Genomic DNA, 21386 nt, shown 5'->3' on the forward strand with positions numbered 1-21386 from the left:
CACCGCAGAGGCATCTGCTTACCCCTGCATCACACTAGGGCAAGTAGTTTCAGCACTGTATTATACTGCCATGGCTTCCAGTTCCAGAATTCAATTATTTACAATAACCCAGGATCTCCAAACTGTTCTTACAGAGGAGTTGGCCAGATTTCTCTTCTGCACTCCCACAGCAGCCCCTTCTCTGTTCCTCTTCCAGTCTGACTGTTTTGTTTTGTTTTGTTTTGTTTTTGTAACATAGTTGATCAGAAGGATATCTTGTTAGTGTCTCTCTTTGGTCCTGCCCTTGTCAAGCATTTTATATTCAGTACAGCCAATCTAAAACCAAGAGCAGAGAAGGAAGAGCTTAGAGGAAGAAAAAAAAAAAGATCAGGAAGAAAATCCTGTGATCCATCCAGAACATTGCTCTTTCATGACCGTGTTGTATATGACCGCGTTGTATAGAAACCATAAAGAAGCCACAGAAATCTGCTTTAGTCTAATCCTGAGCAAGCAACTTTATTAGAATGAGAAGAGACGTGATTGATTGCTGAAATTACAGTGCCTTGCTTGAACTTACTCAAGCCACCTTATGCTTGGATTATGGATATGGGTTTAAAGAATAGAATACACAGTACTGTTAAAGCTATGTGGGAGCAAAGGCTGGAAGTGAACATGACAGAAGGAAACCTTGAGGTGGGGGGAGGACGGAGAATGCAACTTCTCTCATCTGCAAAATCAATTCACCTTCAAATTAAGTAAAAGAACATGATGATGTCTCCCACCTACACGACATGCTCCTCTTCTTCATATATACTGACATAGAACGAATAAGCACAAAAAATACAGTTCTATTTTCAGACACACGCACAAAAGTTTAGGGATATACGCAATAGAAATTACAAGGCCACCTCCATCCAACAGCTTTCTAAATCTATTGTTTCAAACTCTGTACAGTCTCCTGTAAGCGAACTGGCTGTGCTAACAGTGGGAGACAGGCTTTGAGAGCCCTCTTTGGGTGCCTGGAAGTGATTTTTCTACTGGCATATGGCAGGTCATTTGACCACTGTTCTTATATGGATACAAGGAGCATGTTTTCATACAGCCAAAGGCAACCTTCCAAATGCAGTGAAAAAGCAGCATATTATTTACATTTCTGAATCAAGGGTAAAGTCCACCACAGGGAGCCTGAAAAACTTAGTTGCATCCACCAAAGACTTTTTGAATGGTAGTACCCTATACCTTCTTTCATTTTCCAAAAACAATGTAACCAACTGAAAACCAAATTCTCATTTAGTGCCCAAGCAGTGAGTAATGCTAGCATATATTCATGCTAAGTATAAATATACATTAATCACTTGGTTCAAATTAATATATAGGAAGACCTGATGCATAAATTTTAATACAATGTACTGCACTTTGTTCATTTTAGTTCCTTTAAAAAGCAGAATTAGTAGAATCTGTCTATCAAAATGGTTATAAATAAACTGAAAAGTACATAGTATTTTTTGTAGGAGGAGAGTCTATGAGTACACGAACAGAGATAAAGCGATTAATAAAAACTTTAAAAAAAAGGAACAAAGGGAAAAGGATAGGGAAGACAACTTCAGTTAATTCTCCTCTTCAGGATCTAATTAACCTTAAAAATTGTGAGTCTCCAGCCTTTCCTATGCCTTTCAGTGCAGTGGAGAATATCCCTTGCTACACACTACAGGTCAGATTTAACAGAGTTTTGACTGGGGATAAAGACAGAAGAGTCAGTCTGTGGTACCCTCTCTTCTCACTGAAGTGTCCAATTCCAAAGGCAAACACACCCAGTCCATTCAGTCCAATTAAAGTATCAGCTGCTATTCAGCACAAGTAAAGATGGCAAAAAAAATGCAAAAGAATCAGCCATTCCTGCATTTACAAAGGCAGCACAGAAACACATGTTGGCTAGGGACTGCAAAGGGAAGTATCTGTTATTTAAATAAATACGTGCATATATATGTATACAAGTATACACACACTACTCCCCCCCCCGACACACATATCTCACAATAAATATATATTGAAAGGAGAAAGATCCTTTTGCTCTCTTCCACTCATCCTTTTGAATCTTTTGTCTGTGTAAGTGGAACTACAACTGTAACAGCAGTATCTGGCTATTCAAACAGTATCCTTTTGCTGGAAATGTTAAAAACAATAGTTTTGCAAAGATCTTTTTCATCATGGGTGCCTATAACAACTCCTCCCATAGGTCCACCATGCAAAAACCCTGATCTTAGGCTGATTGATGTCTGACTGGCTTAACCCCTCATGCCTCCAAAGGAATTTCTGCCACTGAGATCAGTATCCAGCCCCATGCCTACCAGCTCATACCCTCAGTGGTGCTAGGCACCCATCCCCCACTAACATTACTGAAAATTCTGCACGAATGCTAGTGACAGTTCATTAAATTCAGGCCAAGTCATCCGAAATGCTTCAGCTTCCTTGTTTCCCAAATGCCTACCAGTTACTGTATTTTTATCAGAGAGAATGAGAGTGTTCCCTGCCAAAGGTTATCTCCAAGTTCATACTGTACGCCCTCACACTGACTCATTCAATAGATTGTTAACAGCCTTCTGTGCCAAGCAGACTTCCTTCAGACCCGTTTTGTGGGTCCAGCATGAACTTGTGCAGGCTGCTGCAGTATGGAGGACAAACTGTGCTGGCACCACAGCTCTTGGTGGGCATGGCTAGCTTACAAAGGTTTATGAGGTGTTCTTTCAAAGTTCAACTTTCAACCTTTCAACTGAACTTCAATTCTGTTTCAGCTTTTTTTTTTTCCAAGAACAAAGATGAAGCAATCGGCGTTTTCTCAGCGAAACAGAAACGCACCCAGATCAATAGTGCACTTCTTCCAAGTCCTCTGTGCCGTGCTCTGAAAGGCCCCAGAGAAGTGTGAGAAATATTCTGCACCCTTGCAGTCTCCCTAAGAAACACTGGTACTAATGCCCAGGACCAAGTGAAAGAACTACTCTAGGGATTTGGGACTAAGTGGATATGCATGCCCATGCAAGAGGAGCTTCACCAACTTTCAGTCACCTGTGAAGATCAAATTACTGGGGGGCAGCACTGCAATGCCATCTCTTCCCTGTAATGGGGATGAAGGGCATTTCTGCCTCCCTTCATCTCAGGAGAAATTCACTCCTGAAAGGTAACACAAAGCATTGCTTAAGTCTTTCTTAAGTCCTCAGAGGCCCTCCTCAATTTCCTCTGCAGTAGTTGTCTAGAGCTTATAAAACATGGGAATCAACCAGTACATAGACCATGTTCTTGTGCTTAGCACAATGATGGGCTTTGTATCCTTTTAACCCTTTGTAAAGCCAGACGTTCCAGGCTAGCAGCAGGATGGTTGAATGCAATCTCAAAGCTTGATTATTTTATAGCTTCTATTTATTTTTGGAACATCAAAATTTATGACAATCACTAAAACAGATTGATTAAACTCCAAGCATAAACACACAACTACAGCAAAGTTGTTTTGCTGTCATCCCAAGGAAGCATATATTTGCAAAGAACACAGGAATATCAAAGAGCTCTCTATTGATTAAACTTTGAAAATAAAATTGCACCACTTATCATACGCTGTTTGCAAAAATGCCAATCATTATAATATTCACATAAGCATACTGTGTCTTCCTGCACTCGTTAAGTTTATTACCGAGACTCTATCCTAGGCTGCCTACATGTGGAAGAAATATCCTTCAAATAACACATTTAACATTCATCACCAGTATTTAAAGCAGTGCATGGTGCCATCTCAAAAGATAATGGTCTTGTCAGCATTTCCAGTATAAGTTGCATTTCAGGAGATGGAGGGAGGGAGCGGCAACACTGTATTTCAGCAATTTCAAATGACACCAGCAAAGAAGGCTGACATACAAGTTGTCAATCTAATTGCACCTACTTTTCAGAGGTTCATCTTTCACCTCCATATTCAGTTTAAAAAAAACAGTGAAATTCTCAGTATGTCATTGTAAACTACCTGGCAAATGCTATTATTCTGTATATGTGTATAGCACCCCACACAATTATAATTCTAGATCTAAACCTTCATATTACAAGAGTTTTTAAGGAGTTGAACAAAAATGGTAAAACCACTTTCTCACTGATACACTCACAGTCAGCAGAAGAAAGAAAAAGATAAGCAGAACAATAGCTAACAACAGAACAATGAAGTCTTGGTCTATGACTGAGGTCATTAGATGTTCCTACAGTACCAAAATACTAACACTACTAAATACAAAAGTTAATGACAAAAAGGGCAAAAATTACAACTAAAACGTTTTGGGGAAAATCTTTAAGTGCAATATATTGGCCTTTGAGCCCTGTTTTGCTACAGATACTCACAACGTAACGTGTGATTTGCAAAATGAGAACCATTAGCTGCTGATGTTGAAGCATTTTGTCAAAAGAACGGGCATTTATATTAGTAAAAAACTAATTATAAAAAGTAAACAACCAGTTATCAGGGAAGACAAACTTCAGAAAGCCATGACAGCTCTACAACAGAAAGTATTACAATGCTTGCACTTGAGAAGATCAGACCCACCTACTTGTTCCTAGCCAAACAGCTATAAAGGAACAAACCCATCCCTATATTACTCCAAGGACACCAATATCTCACCAGCTAGAAACAGAAGTCCAAACAACCTCTATATGCAGAAGAACCACAGGATTTTTAGGTAGAAAGATCAGGTGATATTCAGTGTAGCAGCTGGAAAAGCAAAAATACTCTGGCACAAGTATGTGGGCAAATAAATGTTTTTGTCCATAATTTTCAAGAGCCATCTCCAAGTCAGAGCTGATTACCTAAGATGACCACACTTCCTCATCTTCTACCAGTTTTACTTGCTGCTCAGTCACGAAATGAAATTGTAATCTTGGGTTTACAACACAAAAATCTTCTGCTGTGCAGATGATATTATTGCTCTGCAGGAAGAAAACTATTAGATGGTAAAAAATATGCCACAAAAAGGATGGGGAGTTATTCATAATTGTATGCTATGTAATGACAAGAAATGACACAAGTGCTATGGGATACATGCACACACTTCAGAGGAGGCCAAATGCTCATGCTCTCATTTTGAAGCTGTTCCATTCTGCATGGCACTTAATGGACTAGGAAGAAGAAGAGCAGGGGAACTAGACCCTCACATACAGCAGTTAGCACACTTACTTACCCACTGACTATGCAGCAGATTCAGGTGTCCTGTGGCATTGGCTGCCTCAGAGTACTGTCTAACCTCCTTGGCACTCTTCAGAGGACAAATCCCTTCAGGCTGGTGGCAAGATGACTGAAACATCCTGGACCACAGTGACTACAGTATAAAGTAGTATTACTGTAACCTCTTCTCTTCCTCTTGTCCTTTCAGCTAATGATGTGCTACATTTGTGATGAGACCCAGCTGATGTATTCTGAAATTGCTGACAAGATCAAGCCCTCCGGTGACATAGGCAAAGGAATAATTTAGCAAAGCTTAGGGATGAAGTCAGCCTATTAAGACAAGAGATGGCTTTGAGGATGCTGAGAAAAACAACTTTGGACTCAGACAAACTCTAACGTTTAAAATGGAGATATTAAGAGACTTTTAGCACCATCAAAGTTTGGCCACTGTCAGCAAAGGAGGAGATTCTCAGTGCAGCCTTTTTTCTATCTGACCACCTAAAATCTCACCCTAAAGTGAGTTCTCCCTAAAGTACTAACTACTTGAGATTTGTGGGTGGGTGTGCATAAAACTCCCACAGAGCAAGTCACAGTTGAAATCCTGGTTCCATAGAGACAAAGGAAGATTTGTCAGTGACTGAAGTCTGGGTCAGGATTTTATGCACGTTTGTATCACATCTTGTGCAGTGACAACTCTGGGAGCTACTTCAGATGCTAAATACATTTTAAGGTTTCTCTAGAGTCTGGAATTCTGTATTTCAAGCAATTCTCCCCCAAATATTAATATAACCACTGTTCTGGTAAGTTTTAATTGTCCCATCATTTTCATGCCACTTTGAGTTATACATCCTGCTTCAAGGTCATTATTTGTAACTGGTCGGTCTCAATAAAGAGAAATATTATGGTGTATTTTTCAGGTAAATGATTACCACTCAGAGACAGCGAGGTTTGTGGTAAAGTGTGGGATAAACTGCAGGAAATCAGAAAATATTTTTCTCTAGTAAAGGCAGAAAAAAGGAAGTCCTTTCTCAGAGACTTAACTATTCTATACACAGAAAACCAAAACAGAAACTAACTCTTCCTAAAAGCTGTATCACTTTTTTTATTCTGACTTCTTATACTCCAATTTCAGGATAAACTACTTGCCTTTTCCATATAATTTCTTCTTCACTATTGACTCAAGATGACCTCTTGGTCTGCACTCTGTTGAGCAACCATTGTCCTCAGCAGCCACTAACTAGCTTCATCTGGGATACCAAAAGCCACTGTCTCAGTCCTGCAACCTCTTTTTCACCTAATTTGACACAATGAGGTATTCACATTGATTCCATGTAGAAACAAGACCTTGAAACGGCCCTGGAAATAATGCTGAATTTGTGATCTGCAATGAAAACATTTTCAAATCACAGAGCTATTCCAATCCATTCCCATTTAGTATTGCAGGAGTCTGCACACAGTGAGGCAAATGCTTAAGAAGAAGATCTGCCCTCTCTGTGCTCCCAAGTGTTTGGGGAACAGTGGAATGAAGAAGTCCATGTTTTGAGTCAAACTCTGATGTGCATTTTCTGATAAACAGCTGCAACCTTTCTTTTGGCTGAGGCAATTCTCAGTCACTTACTTTCACTAAGGAATAGGAAATTGAAATTTCCGATGGCTACCCTCTTTCATCAGATTTGGTTAAAAACATTTGGGGAGGAGGGGACCATGATATATACACATACTGCACACATGTATAAAGAACAATCTCATTTCCGTAAGAAACTAGATGAAAAACATGAAAGCAAATGATTGCTCAAATGATTTTTGTTCAGTCAGCTACTGCCCACAAACACCTCATGGAATAAACTTAACGGAAATAATTTTGGGGAAGACATGCCAGTCTGAATGAACATTCAGAATTCACAGGTGAAAACTTGAACTAGGATGGCCAAATATCAGCCCCAGAAAAGCTCTACTTGAAGAGCTTTTTCCACTTGTCATGTAGCAAAATCAGAAATATGTGACCTCTGTGCATAATGACAACTCAGTGACATGGCTCTCATTCTGAATGAGGACTATGAACTGCTCACCATGAACTGCTCAAAAATAATCCGCAGGCCATGATTATTCATAGAAATTATTTGGTGAGTAATTTCAATTAAATAAATTCAAGGAAACCAGAAAGAGAGGCTAAACTACTAGAATGCATTATTTATTATGAATAATTCATTTGGAGAAACATTCCTCCCCAACCTTTGCAGAAAGCCAGCTCAAGGCTTAGGGCACTGAAGTCCCACTTAAGCCTTGTTTTGAGGTCTTAATTGGGGGCTTTCACGATGAATCACTCAGGGCTGGCCCTTTGCCCAGGAGTGAATTTCACCCATTGCTTCTGCTCCTCACATATTGTTAGATATGCCATTAGCACATTGGGATTTGGATTCTTTACTACCATAAAAATGATGATATGGAGATATTTCATTGTTTATTTTACTTTTAATAAATAAACATCTTGCATCAACCCACCAGATGTTTAACAGTGAACATTCAGCATACTTACTCATCAACTACATTACTAAAGCAGATGCAGTCAATAAAGCAAGACCTGATATTTTCAACAAGACTCTCTGAATTACTAAAATCCTTTGTGTGCACTTGCGTTTGCATGATGGGGCATTTCTAGTTAAAAATGTTTACAGTATGTAACACACAGATTATGACTACGAAGAAATCTGAAAAGCTACATCTCTAAGTGGTAGTGGTAAAGTACACTAGTCACTCAAACAAAAGGAACAATAAATCCATTGTGTTTTAGAATGGAAACAACTTTTTTTTGTTTTTTTTTTTTTTTTGTTTTTTTTTTTTTGGTCCCTGGTGCTCAGCAATGTCATCACAGACTATCCATCATCAGGAAGATTTATCTCACTGTCCCTGTCAGAGAAAAAGAATCCACTTACATGATGAAACAAGGCCCTTCCAAAGATGTTTAACCCACTCAACTCAATAAGACCTAAGTGCAGACTTTTAAATTCAACATTTGTTCACAGATCTAATCCAAACTCCACTGGAGTCAATAGAAGTCCTTCCACTGACACCAAAGGACTATGGACCAGATGTACTACTTTGCTGAATAGCATGAATACTCACATATCCATAAATTTACCTTGTCTTACAGTGCTTTCCTGGTCCCCATGTTAAAAGGTCTGTGTCTACGAGGTGAGAGGAGAGTTGGTTTTCTGTGCAAGAAAGAAAAAAGAATGGACTCAAGCTAAAAGCAAGTGCATGCTTAATTACCCAGCGTTGCACCTGCCTGTCTACCCAGCACATGGGCTACCTGGAGCCCGGTCTGACAGACAGCGGGCGAATCATCTTTCCTGCTGAAATCAATTTTACTGGTATTGTAACTTACAAAATATGCTTACTTTTAAAAAAGGCAGGAATTCCACATTAATGATACAAAACTGATAGTTTTATTGCTGTGTTTTGTACCACAAGCGTAAAATCCTGCTGTGCTTTTGTTACAAAAGAGATTACCCTAGATACACTGAAACATTACAGTGAAGTCCTTTTACAAAAAAATTAACTAGAAGTTAGATAACAGGTCTCAGCAATGTGTGTCTCTGTCCAGGATTTCAGCCCTTGCAGAAAGCAGTACATGAGGGAAGAATTATTTTAAATGTTGAATTCTAAATCACAGTTCATAAAATTATTTTATTTGTACAATAGGAAGTCATGAAGTGCCAGCTAAACAATATCCTGAAATAGCCCGTGGCTCTCCAGATGTTTGAATGGTTGTGAGAAATGGAGCTAAGAGCTCATTTGGAAACCAAGGAAATTCATTGCAGGTAATAGCAAAAGCCAATATTGTCTCCCAGCAAACCAGAACCCAGTAGATTCCTCGCACCCGCGAGGCACGGATGCTCGGGGGCCCCTCTGTCCACAGCCTGGTGCACCCCTCAGCTCCCTTCCATGGAGCCTTCGTCACAAACGTCTCCCTCCTCTGCCTCTCTCAGGCGCACATCGTACCCAGTTTGCTGTTGCTGAGCAGCACTCGTGAGCAGGGACGGACGCCAGCGAAGCGGTGGGCAGAGCCTGCCAGCTCTTCCCCCCTTGCCCTTCACACTGACTCGCGCTCACTCATCCCTTGCCCTTCCCCTTCTCAAGGGGAGCCAGGGAAAGCCAGGCTCTCCTCTTTCACCCTCACCTTTACACCACACTTCCCAGTGCTGCTGGCTGAGATAAAACCTTGGATTACAAATTACAATTATTTTGCATGCTGCTTACTGCTAAATCTAGTAACTGATTATTTTCTTAATAATTGCTTTTAAGTAAGGAATAAAAATATCCCTCTAACAGTTCAGTAAATATTCCAAAAACATACACACTCACAGGAGGAGAATGTCTCAGCTACAAACAAGCATACAAGCGCACACACACATACACACACACACATACACAGGCATGTAGAAAAATATGCCTTAGCAGTAATACAGGGTACTTGTTAAATAGTAATGAAGATTACCTCTCAACCCTAAAAGCTAACATTTGGTAGGCACTTCATACCACGCAGCTCAGGGTCACAGGGTGAGGAACACGTGAGACCACCAAACTAAGTACCAAAATCTATAAATATCCATTGTTTCACCACACCTGTCGCTATGTGGTGTTCACCAAAAATGAATTTATTCTAAATAAAAATCTATTTATATTATATGCATAAATCCCTTCTAACCCATCATCAGCACCCTGGCTACCTTGATAGTTTCTAATGATGAGTAAAGCTTAGGTCCTGGCCAGCATCCTACGTCACTGAGATTTTTGCTTTGTTCCTTGCTTCATTCTTTTCTTCATGCTGTAAGACTTTTGGGGGGTACATTTGAGCCTTCTTCATTTATACAAAAAGAAATAGATACACATAAACTGAAAAAGACACATAGTTTATTATACATCTGCAGATGAAAGAAAATGATCTCCATGTTTGCAGCTTTAACTCTACTTCTTGATACCTACTCACACAGAAGGACAACAGCATGATATGCAGTAGGCAGTAAGGGTAATGATGTGTGCTCTGTTTTATGTGCTTATGCTTCATGCAGTGGTTTGGTGGTTTTTTTGCCTGTAGATATGCAGTTTTTTCCCAGACAGATAATGTGATAGTTTTAGGACCATGCAGGAGCCAACAGCTGCTCTGGTGTCTACCACAGCACAGGACAAACACAGACCATTTGAAGTTGGTTAGGGCTGGTATCAAGCAAGCATTTTGTTTATACCTGAATGCACCACAGAAAGAGACTTGGGATAATCAAGGGCTCTTCAGTAAGTAAACAAGGATATAACACAGGTTAAAAACTAAAACCGAAGCTAACCAGATGCAGAGTTATACAGAAAGCACAATTTTTTTAGCAATGGAAGATGATAATGGAACAATTTACCAAATATTATGGTGGATTTTCATCATGGGCAATCACTAAAATATGCCTGGATATGTTATTGTCTCCCCCTCCTCCTCCCCACCCCAGGGAAGTATGATCTACTTTAAACAGGAATTAATTCCAATTCAGCTGATGGCCTGGGTTATGCAAGATTCTAGATTCCTAATGGTCCCTTTATCTAGGAATCTGTAAGTTTATGAATCTGTACTAAGTCTTCATAACTTTGCTCCAAAAAGGACAATGAGGGACTATAGAAAAGTAATTAGGGAAAACTGAAACCTTCACAATCCTTACTGACTAGACTGTGTTTTCCCAAAGCACCACAGACTGCAGTATCAACCTACTTCGTGGCCTTACATTTCCTGAGGCTTCCAGAGTCACAGCCTGAGAATTTTTCTGCAAAATAAAAAGGCAGCAAAGCAGGTGATGAAAGAAAAGTTACTATTTTATATCCTGTATTTTTAATTGAAGGGATTATAAAACACTTCTGGCATGCTGAGAAATCGTGACTTTGTTCCTAAATAAAAAGCTGTAGCTGTTTTTTTTTTTTAAAAAAAAAAAATCTCTATTCCTCCTCCTACAATGGTGGTTATTATATGCATGCATTTGCAGTGTAATGGAATCAGTATCATCGCTGTGTCTTATTACTGTTGCAATCCCCTAACATGCTGTTCCTTCCATCCCACATGAATCTGGTAATTACTGCTGAGGCATGTCAGGCGTATACTTTCCCTTCACAGGCAGCATCAGCAGTTATCACAAACACATTTCGTAGGTACTAGTAAACACAGGCAAGTGCGACAATAAATGCTGCCCCATGAACCAATTCCAGGACATGATCCTGGCTCACCAGAAAGCTGCACATCAGTGTAAGTCATGCACAAGAGACATATGTACACTGCAAGATGAGAGCAATATGCGCTGGACTTCTGTCCTCAGCTTTTGCTGCATGTTGGCAAGAACCCTGCAGGTGTTAGGGACACTGTGAAGTGCTGCTCAGATGGGATGTGCTTGAGGTAGGTTACAGGAGCATGTGTGTACCTGTGCGTGTGTGTGCATGTGTTAGAGCGTGGGCAAGCATGTGTATAAATATGCTCCCAGTCACTACCTTCAGAAAAACAAAACAAAACAGAACAAAACAAAACCTATCTACCTTTTACCTTCTATTTTTAGGCTCATGCCCCTGCACTTCCTACAAAGATTTGAAAATAAGATTTGAAACACGCTGGAACTAGTTGAATTTTGCTCCCAATCACCATATTATAATGCTTAAAGAGAAACCAAGCAGAAAATGAACAAAAAATCTTGCAGAAAAAAAAAATAGCTCCTGGTGTATTAGTGTTGCAAAACCCCCAATCTACTACATGTATCTTTCCTGATGTAAACATTTTGCTCCCAAATTCAGACGGATAAACAGGCGAGAAATGGAGCTGCTCTGAGTGCATCTCAAAATCCCAATCTTGTTGAAATTAGATGCAGCAATACACCAAAAGCATGCTCCAGCATGGGACACTCCTGCTTTTTCCATGACCTCTCCAAATTCTAAGCAGAAAAGTGCAGCTGCTCCAATTTCAAATGCAAACTCCAGCATATTCCTGCTCAGTAGTGTTGCAAAGACATCTGTGCTGGATGCTGAAGGATGCTACCTTTTCTGATTTCAAATCCACCTTAAAAATAGATAATACATTTTTGCTTCTCCTAAAATGTGGGCTCTAACGCTTAATAGTTAAAGAATAATGAAAAATGACAGTACCAGTCTTGCCAAGTCCAGCAACCTTTTGGCAGCAAACCTCTACATTCTAGAGACTAAGAGAAGCACTTCTAGTTCTCTACAAAAATCTGGTTGTAATGCATCCTGCCATATTAATGCTTTAAAAATTCATTGTAGAGTGTCTATTTTTTCCCAGTGTAATCCCAAAGTTTTACTTTCTAGATAGAGAACAAGTGCAGCCATCCTTTTACATCAAATACATCTGTACCCAGTGCGTTGTGCTTAAGGGAAGCCACAATAACCCAAATCTAATCGCTTGTTCTTTTAAAATGCAGCCAAATTCTATGCTATAACATTGCAATTTGGCAGTGGGACTAGTCTAGCCACTGTGAATGATCACATTAGATGTGGTATTGGCTGATCAGCACTCAACTGAGCTTTCCGAGCATCACAGAGAATTTAGGTGCACATCTTCCATTACCTGTCAGCCTAATTTAGTGGAAAGGTGTTGAACTCCCCTGAATATCTTCAAAATATCAATGCGCTGGACAGAGCTGGGCACTGAAATTTTGAAGTAGGGTTTTGCTGGAGCCAAAAAGGGGGTAGGTGCCGATGCCAGATACGGTTTTCACAGTATCCCTGCTCCAAGAGCCAGACTGTGTGTGTGCGCGCGTGTGTGTGTGCGCGTGTGCTTGCTCGCTAGCTTGTGCTGAAGCAGCTGCTTGACTTGTTCTCTATTTTGAGGGCACAGATTTAGGGACTCAGGGCCAAAAATCCTCCGGACCTAGGTAAATCTGCTTTTTACCTTGTTCCATTCCCCCAGCTCCCGAGTCCCCGCGCTGTCCTGGGCGCGGTGCGGCTGCAGGTGCTGTCACAGCGTTTCCATGATAAACAACCAGGCCAGGAGTGAATTCGGCTGCGGGAGCCAGCTGGCAAGGAAGGGGGGGAAAAAAAGAAAGAAAGAAAGAAAAAAAGGAAAAAAAAGTGGGGGGGGAAGGCTGGGAAAAAACGTGTCCCCCTCCCCCGGCGTGACGTCAGCCCGGCTCCGTGCGGGGCAGCCGGCAAAAGCCCCGCGCCGAGCCGCGCTGCGCGCAGAGCCGGCCGCGCTCCCGGCAGCGGCAGCGGCAGGGGGGCCGCCGCGCCGCGCCGCGCCGAGCCGAGCCTCCCGCCGACGGCACGGCACGGGACAGCACGGCACGGCACGGCCACCGCCACGGCACCGGCGGCTCCTCCTGACGCGTGAGTAGTGCGATGCCTCTCGCCGCCGGGCGCCGGGCTGCTGGGGCGCGGCGGCGGCAGCGGCGCTCCGCGGCGGCGGCGGCGGCCCCCGGCTCTCCTGCCCCGCGCCCCCGTCCGCGCCCCCGTCCGGCTCGGCCGCCTCGGAAGCAGGTAGGAGCCGGGGAGTTTCGGGGCAGCGCTGGAGGCCGGGGCTGGGGATGAGGGCAGGCGAAAGGACCTCGACTCGTGGGAACCCAGCTCCGGGGGAGGGGGCAGGGAGGGCTGGCAAGGATTTATCCTTCTCCCCCCCACCCCCGGCTCCGATTTAAAAATAATAATAATTAAGCGTAGCCGGACGGTAGGGTTTGAGGAGCGCCCCGCGCGCGGAGGACGGGGCCGCGGGTGCGGAGGCGCCGCTGCGCGGGCGGGCGCCGGGGGCTCCCCGGAGCCGCGTTTCGGTGGCCTCCGACGGCGAGGGAGGAAAAGCTGCTCCCAGGGCAGCTCCGGGGGCACTATCTGAGAGCGGCGGCGGCGGGTAGGGGGGAAAGAGGGGAGTTTTGCAAGTGGCTGCCTTGCCCCTTCTTGCAGCCCTCCCCTCATAGCCTCTGCTCCTGGCCGTTTTCATTGGGGGTTTCTTCTTTCTCTCCTTACCTGCCTCAAAGGTTTGACTGTAAGTACCGGAGTGGGGATCAACGGCGCATAAAGATGCTGAAGGGTGTTTGGTTGCTCAGTTTGTTAACAGTGGCTGGGATCTCGCAGACAGAGAGTCGCAAACCTGCCAAAGACATTTGCAGCAAGAGCCGCTGCCCTTGCGAGGAGAAGGAGAACGTGCTGAACATTAATTGTGAAAACAAAGGATTTACAACTGTCAGCCTCCTCCAGCCGCCACCATCTAAGATCTATCAGCTCTTCCTCAACGGCAATGCACTGACCCGACTCTTCCCCAATGAGTTCGTCAACTACTCCAATGCCGTAACCCTTCACTTGGGGAACAACGACATGCAGGAGATCCGCACAGGGGCCTTCAGTGGCCTCCGCACCCTCAAGAGGCTGCACCTCAATAACAACAAGCTGGAAGTGCTGAGGGAGGACACGTTCCTGGGCTTAGAGAGCCTGGAGTACCTGCAGGCTGATTACAACTACATCAGTGCCATCGAGGCGGGGGCCTTCAGCAAGCTGAACAAGCTCAAGGTGTTAATTCTCAATGACAACCTCCTGCTGTCCCTGCCCAGCAATGTCTTCCGCTTTGTGCTACTCACCCATCTGGACCTGCGGGGAAATCGGCTGAAGATGATGCCTTTTGCTGGTGTGCTGGAGCACATTGGAGGCATCATGGAAATCCAGCTGGAGGAAAACCCTTGGAACTGCACCTGCGACCTGCTGCCCCTCAAGGCCTGGCTAGACACCATCACTGTCTTTGTGGGTGAGATAGTCTGCGAGACGCCCTTCAGGCTGCATGGGAAAGACGTGACCCAGCTCACCAGGCAAGATCTCTGCCCTAGGAAAAGCTCCAGTGACTCAAACCAGCGGGAAAAGCAACCTGTTCTTTCAGACCCACACATCTTGAGGCTATCACCTACAGCCAACTCTGCCATCAGTCCCACCAGAGCCCCAAAAGCCAGCCGGCCCCCCAAAACCAGGAACCGGCCCACACCCCGGGTCACTGTGTCAAAAGACAGACAAATATTTGGACCTATCATGGTTTACCAGACAAAGTCTCCTGTGCCCATCACTTGCCCAGCTGGCTGCATCTGTACTTCGCAGAGCTCAGACAATGGCTTAAATGTGAACTGCCAAGAGAAAAAGATCAGTAACATCTCTGATCTGCACCCTAAGCCAACCAGTCCAAAGAAACTTTACCTTACCAGTAACTATCTACAGGTCATTTATAGAACTGATCTCATAGAGTACAGCTCTCTGGATTTGTTACATCTTGGAAACAACAGAATTGCAGTGATACAAGAAGGTGCCTTTACAAACCTCACAAGTTTACGTAGACTTTATCTTAATGGTAACTACCTTGAGATTCTGTACCCTTCTATGTTTGATGGGCTGCACAGCCTGCAGTATCTCTACCTAGAGTATAATGTCATTAAGGAGATCCTGCCACGCACCTTTGATGCTCTCAGTAATCTTCATCTGTTATTTCTCAATAACAACCTGCTCAGATACTTGCCTGACAATGTCTTTGGTGGCACTTCTCTCACTAGACTCAACCTTAGAAACAACCATTTCTCACACCTGCCTGTGAGAGGGGTCTTGGACCAGCTCTCGGCCCTAATTCAGATAGACCTTCAGGAGAACCCATGGGACTGCACGTGTGACATCATGGGGCTGAGGAACTGGATAGAGCGAGTCACTGACCAGAACAACCAGCAGGCAAATCCCCCTGTAGTTATCAATGAAGTCATATGCGAGTCCCCCATCAAGCACTCTGGAGAGCATCTGAAATTCCTCAGCAAAGAAGCCATCTGCCCAGAGAACCCGAACTTGTCTGATTCGTCTCTCCTACCCATGAACCAGAACACAGACCCACCCCATCTCCCTGGTATCTCGCCTAGCTCCTATCCAGAAATACACACCGAAGTCCCACTGTCTGTCTTAATTTTAGGCTTGCTGGTTGTGTTTATTTTGTCGGTCTGTTTTGGGGCAGGCCTGTTTGTCTTTGTCCTTAAGCGTCGGAAGGGGGTGCAAAGCATGCCCAGCAGTGCAAACAACTTAGATATAAGTTCATTTCAGCTCCAGTATGGGTCTTACAACACTGAGAGCCACGATAAAACTGAAGGGCATGTTTATAACTACATCCCCCCTCCTGTTGGACAGATGTGCCAAAACCCAATCTACATGCAAAAGGAAGGGGATCCAGTTGCTTATTACCGGAATCTCCATGAGTTCAGTTACAGCAATCTTGACCATAAAAAGGAAGATCCTGCCACTCTTGCATTTACAATCAGTGCAGCTGAATTACTGGAAAAGCAGTCCTCGCCAAGGGAACCAGAACTGCTGTATCAAAATATTGCAGAAAGGGTCAAGGAACTCCCCACCGGAGGATTAGTTCATTATAATTTTTGCACCTTACCCAAAAGGCAGTTTGCCCCTTCCTATGAATCAAGACGCCAAAACCAGGACAGGATAAATAAAACTGTTTTATATGGAACTCCCAGGAAATATTTTGCAGAACAATCTAAACCCGAGCATCCTTTACTCCAAGGAAAGCTACAAACAGAACCAGACTACCTCGAAGTTCTGGAAAAACAAACTGCAATCAGTCAGCTGTGAGGGGGGAGGGGGGAGATGCAGGATTTTTTTTTTTTATGAGCTTAACATCAACTTTGATTAATTCTGAACTCAATACTTATGTGATCTGTCACACTCCCAGCATTTCCACTTTTTAAATTAGAGAGAGAGTGAGAGAGAGAAATGGAACCCTTACAGCATAGCAGGGATATGGTGCTGTATTCGCAACATTCCCTTTAAGTTATTTCTACATCTCTCTCCTTTTGACCCTTCTGTAGGAACTGTCTCTGCAAATGTACGTTTCTGTACTAGATCTTGCATATTTTTTTTTGATTTGGAAAGAAATGGTAAAAGGGGTCTTTGGGGTTTTTTTTTTCCTCCCTTTCATTTCAAAGTGGAAACAATGTATTATGTAGAAGATCTCCAAAGCTCTTTTTTTCCTGGACTATGACTTTTTCTTTTGTAAATAATAATATACAGTACTGCTGTTTCAATTACCAAGTATAGCCACTGGGCGTCACTTTTTGTGTTAAAGTGCCTTTGCACTTTAAGTACATTATTACTTAATTGTTGCTCTTAGCTTTGATAAATTGAACCTATTTTAATGTGTTGTATTTTTGAAATTAAAAAAAATTGTAAAATAGATCTATATGTCAGCTGCATTAAATCAGAAGTTTTGATTTATAGGAAAGCTGCCCTTCTTTAAGCGAATCTAGTTCTAGGATCTTATAGATGTAAGTTATTGGGTTTTTTTTTTCCCTCTGGGTTTGTTTTGAGTGATTCATTGAAATCAGCTGAGAGGATTTAGCAATGGAGTAGAGGTTATCAAATGCCTCAGCTGGGAGTTCATTAATAAAATACATTTAATACAATATCATAGTGAACTGAACAATAAATGTCCTTCTTAATTCATTGCATTGCAGCTCTAATCTAGTAATGTTCAGTGGTTTAAGATTATTTTCATACATAAGAGAACATTACTTGTAATCTAATTTATGCATTAAATTAGATATTTTTATACATTTTATGACAGTTTATATTTCTAACTCTTTTGGATTGAAATTAACATGTTTTCCTGCCAGATAGATCTTTTATTATAAGCAGAGACACCAGCAGGGGTCATCCCACATCTCATTAAATGTATTAGTGTACAGGCAAATGATCCAGTGCCAAAGGTGAGATTTGAACCTAGGTCGCTTCAGTCCTCCCAAGTCAAGGTAGCAGAGATCAGTACGTGGACTAACTTTCAGTGGTCTGAACTACTTCAGGTTTTCTATCTCTAAAGCAAAAGTTCTAACCTACTTGAGAAATAACTCTAAGTTTACTATCTTAAATTTTATAAAATGTTGGAAGTTGATTGAATTCGATTCTCAACACTGGCTTTCTTAAATCCTTGAGTAAGCAGATGGAATATGTTTTCTCTTTTCCCATTAAGTAAGGCCTGTGTTACTTCAAGCTTTACCTTATCACCTTCAATTTGCATCTCCTTCCTGGAGAATATTGAAACTGTTTTTATTAACAAGTATACAGTCAAACTTTATGGAGCCCTATTAGCTTGTAAATAATTTTTAGATGCAAACATTATTGTGTGATTTAAACAAACAGCCCTTATTTACAACAAAAACAGTTTTGTTTTGTCTATTGTAAATCCTTATGCAACTGGGATGGTGATCTGCATATAAAGTAGGCCAGGCTTTTCAATTCCTTATTAAAGCAATTGATGGAGTCTGAAAGAAGCACACTGTTTCCCTTTCATAAATAGGTTACTGCACATAATAATCCTTTATTATCATGCAGAGTTTGAAGTGGACTCTGCTGACTGATTTTTAGAGCTTTACTATAGTTAATAATACAGTATCTACAACTTTGAGAAATTTTAAGCAGTAGCATTTGAGCTATAAATGACTACAATCAATGTTGTTTTAATCAGGACTTTGCCAAAAGGAAGTCACTTTATATTTAAGAGCTAAACAGCCTTTGCATGTATTTTGCCAGATATCTGAGTCATTCAGTAAACTGTCTTCTAATGATTTATGTGACATCTGAGTACATTAATGTGCTAACATGTCAATTCTTTATGTTTAGAGACCATAGCATCTATGGCTGTTCATTAGATCAGTTTTTAAAACTGAAGTGCTACAATGAACTACTGAAGAATCAGTCTCACTTCAAGAAGGAGGCGAAATGGTATCACATTAGTTGAACTGGGAACATTTGACTGGAATAGCATCCATCTTTGACTGAGGTACTTACTGAAAGCTTCCAGTAGTGAGTGTCTTATTATGGCTGCTTTCTCTGGGTACAGTTAAAAGCATTTATTGCTGAAACACCTAAGAAAAGCAAGCATAAGGTTTATTTATAGGCAAAATTCTTTCAAGTAATAACACTTTCCAAGTACGATCTGAGGACTGGCTGCGAAATGTGTACTCTAATTAATATTATTAATTATTTTTTGACAAAACAAAACCAATCACATTTTTTTGCTAGAAAAAAGTTTTCAATTTTGAAGTGTTTGTGAATAACAGAGATAGATAAATGATTCTTTTAGAAACTTTGTTTATTTCTACTATTTGAGTCTCAGACCGTCTTACATGTTTACTTTCATAGCACGGTGATGTTTCAGAGGTCACTGTTTCTTTACACTTTCTTAGCTTTGCAAATAGAATTGATTTAATGAATGTATTTTGCCCCACCAGTATCAACCTAAAAATCATCACTGCTCTAGATCTTTTGGGTTCATCTTTATACCCCTCAGCTGACATCTTTTAAACATTTTCTTTCAAAGTGTGTATGGCTAAGAGAGACTTTTTTCACTTATGCTTTGAGATTTGCTTAACTGGGGAAAGCGTGCTGGCAGCTGCTATTCTGCAGAAGGTCTGTTTGCTCCTTTAGCTGAGCAGCCCTGGACGCTGCTGCTTGTTAGGAGTGCTGCTTACCTGAGCAATTCCTTCCTCATGAGTCAGAAATGATCATCCTTCATAGTTGCTATGGTTGAGCTGTGGAAAGAATATAAACAGGTTGGTGAAATATATACATATTTTAATCCAGGAAAGTGAGATGCAAATTGTTTTTTTTCTTTGTAAATTTTCTTTTGTGAAATTGGATATAATGACCTCTACAGGAACGATAACTGTGCAGACTGAAACAGTATTAAAGCTATACAGTTATTTCTAGGGCAAATGAGGAACAGTGCATTTTCAATGCATGAATGCACTTTTGAGCAGCAGATATTTCTGTGAGAGCATGAAGTAAAGTTTGGCAAAGTAGAATCTTAGGAACAGGACTGCAACAAATGATTTGAGTAGCAAAATGGGACCAGCTGCTAACCTTATGCTGCTGTGCCCAAATTGCCCCAAACACGTCCTGGGGCAGTAGGTCTGGCAACAGATCGCACCTTGAGGAAGAGCGCTGGTTCCCTCCTCTCCTCTGGTTTCTGTGCTCCCCAAGCAAGCCGTCCCTCTAGAGCCCGCTCCGTGCAGCACTCCCACCTCTCCTCTCAGATCAGCCCTCCAGGCTCATTCCTCTTCTTCTCTTGCTAGCTCTGCAGCACCAATTTCAGCCTTGAAGGGGGAACGTATCTCCCTGCTCCATTCAGATATGGCCTCTTCCTGCCTCCGGAGATGTTGCCCAGTAGCCCTGTGCTAAATGGGACAATAATGCGTTAAATGCATGACTGCAGGCCCCCAAAGGTGATTTATTTCCTCCCAAAATACATGGCATGGCATGCACTGGTTTCTTTCCAGTAATTACAGAGAGGACATACGATGAGCATTGATTAGATGGCTAATTCCTATATAGCTGAAGTCAGCCCATCCCGCTCATTTTCTAGAGTGCTGTACATTAGTGCAGCGTTGTACATATTACATTATACATTAGTGCAGTGCTGTACATATGCTCTGCTGGACGTCTGCCTGTCTCTACCCCGAGATGGGTCCAGGCTGTCCGTGAGAGAATTGTGCCTTTAGAGTGTATAGATTGCTTTGGTCAGAGGCACTCACTTTTCAGAAGACTTTCTCATGCTGACAGAAAACTACAGAGTAAGGTTTGGGGTGGGTTTTTTTTTGTTTGTTTGTTTTTCCTTCCCAACAACATTTAAGTTTAAAAAGGTTTTATTGTTATTTTACAAAGTTAGAAGCTGTAATTAATAGTATCAAAATAAAGGTACCAGTAAGTTAAATTGTCTAAATAAGTCTTAACTAATACTGACCTTGTGTAGGGATGCAAGTGTCATTTTAAACTGCTCATGAGTGAAATGAGATACTGGAAATGTTAATGAAACTTCTTACGCTCTTACAAGGTAATCATTGATGCAGTTTGTGATTTTTTCCTATTACTGTTGTTGCAGATGGTAAATGTCATTTAGCAGAGAGAGGAGAAAAAACCTATTTCCCAAAGTCCCTTCCCCCTTAAGAGTAACCCCAAACCAACAGATTAACTTACGCAGATGATGTGACATTTCTTGTTATTCTTCTCTTCACTTTTGCAAAGTATTCTGTAGAAGTACAAAAGTTATTCTTTTGTTAGAAGATCATTAAGTCTGCTTGGATTATTGATCTCATAGCTTTTCTGGGCACCACGCCAATCATTTTGACTAAGGTTTTTAATCCTAGCTAATGAGGGAGGTGGATTAATGAGGAGTTTTTTG

The 21386-nt window shown here is 41.9% G+C and overlaps 1 protein-coding gene across 1 annotated transcript; it reads left to right on the forward strand.

The window, feature by feature from the left end:
* The first annotated feature begins 14209 nt into the window (after nt 1–14209).
* Nucleotides 14210–16783, forward strand: SLITRK2 (SLIT and NTRK like family member 2). Its single transcript, XM_062584671.1, has one exon. The coding sequence runs from the start codon at nt 14210–14212 to the stop codon at nt 16781–16783; it is 2574 nt and encodes an 857-aa protein (XP_062440655.1).
* The last annotated feature ends 4603 nt before the right edge of the window (nt 16784–21386 follow it).

Source organism: Rhea pennata, chromosome 11 (assembly GCF_028389875.1).
Source record: "Rhea pennata isolate bPtePen1 chromosome 11, bPtePen1.pri, whole genome shotgun sequence".
Classification (NCBI taxonomy): domain Eukaryota; kingdom Metazoa; phylum Chordata; class Aves; order Rheiformes; family Rheidae; genus Rhea; species Rhea pennata.